Source organism: Morone saxatilis, unplaced genomic scaffold (genome assembly GCF_004916995.1).
Source record: "Morone saxatilis isolate NCDOM2014 unplaced genomic scaffold, NCSU_SB_2.0 Contig4, whole genome shotgun sequence".
Taxonomy (NCBI): Eukaryota; Metazoa; Chordata; class Actinopteri; family Moronidae; genus Morone; species Morone saxatilis.
Genome location: NW_023339984.1, coordinates 18,568,219 through 18,574,375, shown reverse-complemented (window position 1 = coordinate 18,574,375; position 6,157 = coordinate 18,568,219). Strand labels below are relative to the sequence as shown.

General features: G+C 40.6%; 1 protein-coding gene across 1 annotated transcript; it reads right to left on the bottom strand.

Annotated features, from left to right (window-relative positions):
• Positions 1–6: 6 nt before the first annotated feature.
• Positions 7–2,915, bottom strand: LOC118337985 (E3 ubiquitin-protein ligase TRIM21-like). The gene is made up of 2 exons (XM_035675143.1): positions 2,835–2,915; positions 7–1,715 (listed from the first exon to the last, which is right to left on the bottom strand). The coding sequence occupies exon 2, from the start codon at positions 1,704–1,706 to the stop codon at positions 75–77; it is 1,632 nt and encodes a 543-aa protein (XP_035531036.1). The 5' UTR covers positions 1,707–1,715; positions 2,835–2,915; the 3' UTR covers positions 7–74.
• Positions 2,916–6,157: the final 3,242 nt, after the last annotated feature.

The window sequence follows — 6,157 nt, the reverse complement described above, 5'->3', positions numbered from 1 at the left end:
TGTTTGTACAGTGATAATAAAGTTTTGTGTTTGTACAGTGATAATAAAGTTGTGATTGATAATAAAGAACTGATCTAATCAGAGTGATTGACAGGAGAGATGATCAGAGGGTCAGCGGTGCCGGGGTTGAAGAACGGGAACAGTCTCTCAGTGAACTGACAGTCAGTGAAGGAGAACATCAGATCTGCAGCATCAACATCGTAAAAGGAGACCAGACCGCCATCGTAGTCCACGAACACGCCGATCTTCCGAGGATTCCACGTCAGACTGAGGTGAACGTCACGGCTGCCATCACAAGCTTTGTACTCGTTAGCCTTCCTCAGTATCCAGAGCCCACTCTCCTGGTTCTTTGTGACTTTCCCCTTCCTGCTGATGGACTCTCTGACCACTCCTAAATCCCACTTCATCTTCTCCTTTACCTGCACCTCGTAATAAAACCTTCCACAAGAGAAACTCTGCTTTGCTAAGATCCCACCGCCTGGATAAAACCTCTCCGGCGTCTTTGGGAGAGTCTTCTTCATGTCTCCAAGACTGACTTGTTTGTCGTGGTCGGACAGGACGAGCCAGGGACTCGCTGTTTCAGGATCCAGAGCCACTTCCACTTCGCACTGCTGGACCCTCTTCAGCTCGACCTCAATCAGCTTCTTCATCTGTTTACTGAGCGTCTCCTCCAGCTGGTCCACAGCTTCCACCACAACCCTCCTCACCATCTCCTCGTATAGCGGCTGCTGGATGCCGACCTCCGTCCAGTCCTTTGTGGGTGGAGCAGTGTTCACGGCTGAGAAACTTTGGAGAAGATGAAAGTGGTCGTCTGAGCGCGAGAGCTGATCCACTTCAGTGCTTCTCTTCACCAGCTCACAGATTTCCTGCTCGAGCTCCATGATGAAGCCTTCGGCCTGTCGGCTTGTTGTTTTCAGCTTCTTCTCAATCACCTCGATGAGTTCGGCCAGACCTCCTTCAAGAAACTGCATCAGATCAGTGAAGACCTGAACACCGACCGCCATCTGTCTGTCTGCAGATTCTTTATTTATCTTCCCTGAGAGTGTAATCTCCTCAATCTTCAGTCGCCTCTCCTGGATCATCCGATACATCTTTCCTTCGGTCTTCCCCAGCATGGCCTTCCTTCTCTCATGCTCCTCTTTCAGAGGAACTAACATGTGTGTCTTGTGGTCTAAAAGGCTGCAGAGCATGCAGACGTTCGTACGGTCCGTCCTGCAGAACAGCTCCAGCAGTTTATCGTGCTTCGTACACATCCTGTCTTCCAGGTTCTCCACAGGGTCGATCAGCTGATGTCTTTTCAGGCCTGACATTGTCAGATGAGGCTCCAGGTGAGTCTCACAGTAGGAGGTCAGACACACCAGGCAGGACTTCACAGCCTTAACTCTAGCTCCAACACATTCATCACAGTAGACCTCTCCTGGTTTGGCAACTTGTTGCTCCGGGTTGCTGCTGGCTGTGTTTACAGCCGACTGTCTGAACCGATTCGCCATGTCAGAGATGAAATTATTGATGCGCAACTTAGGTTTGATATCAAAGCGCTCTTTACACATGGGGCAGATACAGAAGACGTTAACATCCCAGTGCTGTGTGATGCAGCTTTCGCAGAAGTTGTGTCCACATGGTAACGTGACTGGAAGAGTGAAGACGTCCAGACAGATGGAGCACAGAAGCTGGTCTTCGGTCAGCAGGCAGCCGGCGGCCGACATGGTGACACACTGACAACGACAGAGAACACAGATTCACCTTCAGCATACGGAAAGAAATATAAAGGTTTCTGGTTCCTCAGAGGAACCGCCAACTGGGAACTTCTTACTGTGTGCAGTGGCACCACCAACAGGACAGATGAGCCGGTTACTATAACAACTGTCCTTTAACAGACTCATTTGTATTATTTCATTTAGTTAGCAGGTCTCTCTTCTGGCATTTAAAATAGTCAGTCAGGTTTTTGTTGTTTTGTTGTAAAAAGAACACAAACTCTTCAGTCTAAATCAAAGATATACTTTTAAAGTTTTCACAAAATAACACAGAAATCACAAAGATCATCAAAAACAGAGATAATCAAATAAACTCAAAATTCCCGTCTGGGCTTTTTACCTCTCCTAATCCCACGTTGCTTTTAGTTCTGCTTTCATGGATGAAAGGTTAAACCATTTTCAGTCCAGTAAACCTGTTTATCTGTTTATTATCTGTTTATCTGTTTACTGTCTGTTTATTATATTAAACATGTTGCAACTCTTCACCTTTCTGTGTCAAACAGCATAAATGAGCAACCATTCGATCCGAATGTTTCTAACAGTCCCAGAGTTTACAGCTGCTATCACATGAGTCTGCAGGGACCTCACATCCTGCTCTAAATAAACTAGAGGACAGTAACCTGCAGTCAGGTCAGGTGTCCATCTAATCACTTGTCTCTACTCGTCTGTATCAGCAGCCTGCAGGAGAGACATCGTGGTGCATTGTGGGATTTTATAAGTGAGCTCTTCCTTCCTGTGACTGAGTGTAAATGTGAAGTTTGAGCTGTCAGATGATGCAGACAGACATTAATGTCAGAGACAGTAACAGTGAGCGTCCAGCAGGCTGCTGACAGTCAGTAACAAATAATTTATAATGTATAATATAATGAACAATGTGTGGTAGACAGAGGTTCTCCTCACTCTCTAACTCATGTCTGAATGGAGTCTGCTGATACTGAGATTACTGTGTTCACAAACATCAGCTGCTCTTTGCTCTCTGATCATCACCTTATTATCCCTTTATTACCGTTATGAAGCCCATGTGGCAATAAAACTATAACACAACATTGTGACCTGATGGAAAATAAAATCTTTACTTACAGTCTGAACTTTAAACTGCTTGTAAAATCTGTCTCAAACTTCCTGAAGCTCAAATATTCCAACGGTTGAATCAGTTTCAACCTGAAATAAAACATTCAAACATGTTCAAACATAAATACATTTTATTTTCCTGGAGTGAGGATTCATGAGGACTATCAGTCAATAATCAGCTGTGGAACTGTTGATCACGCTCCTGTTTACAGCTCTTGATATTTATCATATTAATGGAAAGTATAAATATGATCCATTATTATTATCATTGAATATTGTCTACAGGATAACATTTCTACAGTCACATTCATGCATACACTCCTCCATCAGCCTTCAGGTGTGCTGAACTCACCTGTGTGTGCTGCAGACTCCAGTCGAGTGTTCAGTCCCAAACTGAAGTGTTTCATTAATGTTTGACGTCTTCCTGCTGCTGGAGGACAAACTCCATCCATCAAACCTTTATGGTCCATGTGTTCACAGATATTTAACCCTGTCACACACTTTACTGACAGATTCATCAAGTTTTCACCTCCGTCGTCAGATTTGAACATTTAAACGGAGCATTTTTAACTGATTTATAATTTCTGTTTTATCATGAATGAATCCGACTGATTCCTGTTTCTATAATAACTTATGTATTCTGACTGATTCCTGTTGGTTTCTATAATAACTATGTATTCTGACTGATTCCTGTTTCTATAATAATAACTAATGTATTCTGACTGATTCCTGTTTTCTATATAACTTATGTATTCTGGACTGATTCCTGTGTTTTCTTATAATAACTTTATGTATTCTGACCTGATTCCTGTTTCTATAATACACTTATGGTACTTCTGACTGATTCCTGTGTTTCTATAGATAACTTATGTATTCTGACTGATTCCTGTGTTTCTTATAATAACTTATGTATTCCTGACTGATTTCTGTGTTCTATAATGAATAACTTTATGTACTTCCTGACTGATTTGATGTTAGCTAAGCTAACGCACGCTTTTCTGCTAGTTGAGCAGTTTAATGAACGTTTTGTAAAGTTTAAAACTTCAGTTTGTTGGTTTTATACAGTTCCTGTAGTTAAAACGTGACCACGATAGGAGAGTGTGTCTGCCAATTGTTGTCCTTATATATCCTCTGCGTGTGTGTGTGTGGGAGATCATATATACGCATATCCAAGTGACCACATCACCACACACACACTCTCCACCCACTCACTCACCACACACAACAACACACACTCACACACTCACCCACACACACTCACTCACACACACACAACCACACACTCACACACACACACTCTCACACACACACACACACAAACACTCTCACACACTCACCACACTCACTCATACACAACTCACCACACACCACACTCTCACACACACACACACACACTCTCTCAACACATCACCACACACACACTCTCACACCACACACACACACACACTCTCTCACACACTCACCCACACACACTCACTCACACACACACAAACATCGTACATAATGAAGCCTGTCCATTTTCTCCCAAACCAAACATTAACATTTTTCTTGTCGTCGGGCGGTTAGATTCTAAAATACTCATTTTTTTCCCAGAAGGCGAGTGATGGCGGCAGGTGGGGCCGTGCCTGTTTTTGGGGGGGATCTGTAAGGTGAAGAGAGAGAGGGAGAGAGACATAAAGGAGAAGAGAGAGAAGTTTCCAGTTGTTTCCGATAAGTCGAGGCGTTCATTTTCTTTGAGGATTTAATTATTTTAGTGTTTCAGACTTTCTTCAGTGGCTCCGCCACCAGGTGAGAACAATCAAGACACTTTTCATTAACGACTTCCTCTTTCCGTTTGGGATGAAATGATGTAGGAGCCTGAGCAAGCATCTAAACGGTCCCATAGACAGACAGTCATTGTTGCTAAGCTAAGCTAAAGTCATAGATGTTATTGTTTACATCTTCGCCTGCAGGTCTCCTTTAAACTATTGATTATGTTTTAATATATATATATATATATATGTATATATATATATATATATTATGTATATATTATATGTTAGAAACTTATTTTCTTGTTCCATTATTCCTCTTTCAATGTTTTTAATTAATACTCTAAACAGTACGGAAGCCCTGAGGGACAAGTGGGGATTCATTTTTTCTCATCATCACTTTTGTGGAAACAGGTTTTTAAATACAAATATTTTTAAACCTAGAAAATGTTTTTAACCCTGTTTTCACAGATCCGAAAAAAAACATTGAAAACTAAAAATGATCACGAGAAAAGAGAAAATACTGTACAAGAAAACAGAATAGAGAGAATTATATAATAATAATATATAATAATAATAATTATTATTATTATTAACTTTTTATAGGTAGAATTGGGATTTATGTTATTTTTAAGCCATTTGCATCTCATTGATATTAAATAATAACTATTTTATAAAATATCACCCGTATTTAATATGATATATATTTGTTTTCTAGCAGAAGAAAGGTGGACTCACCTGGACTCACCTGGACTGACCTGGACTACTGACTCACCTGGACTAACTGGACTGACCTGACTCACCTGGCATCACCTGGGACGAGATGCTGCAGTCTGTGTTGGTGCTCCGCCTGTTGCTTAGTTTCAAGGATCTGCAGCTCCAGTAAGGAAACTGTTTCTATAGCTTTCTAACAGATTACTTCACTAACAGGATTACTTTTATCAAGTAAGGGTCTGGAATACTGTTAAAGTTTCTCTCTGTGTGTGTTGTGTGTGTGTGTGTGTGTGTTGTGTGTGTGTGTACAGTGTGTGTGTGAGCTGTAAGATGTGGAGGAAGAGGCTGATGAAGATCAGTGTTGAGCTCAGCTGAATTAAGAGATGGAGAGTAACTGTAACTAGAATTAGAGTAACTGTAACTATAGACTTAGATACTTTAATAAGATTAGAGTAACTGTAACTATAGTTTGTGTTCACAGTCTTAATTTCAGTTCTCTGAACGGCTCCATCTGCATGGAGGCTTCATACAGCTGCCAGTCTGTTTACCTCATTACAGCTGATATTAAACTCACAGAGACTTTGATTGGCTCCGTCTCTATACATACACCATACATTACACATATATATACATTATAATACATACAATACATACTACAATATATACATACCACATACATAACATACATACACATTAATATACAATCACATACTATATACATACATATAATACATACATACATACATATAACATACAGTACATACATACACACATACATACACACATACACACTACTACCATACAATATATAATACATATTACATACATACATACATATATACATACATACATATATCACCATATATA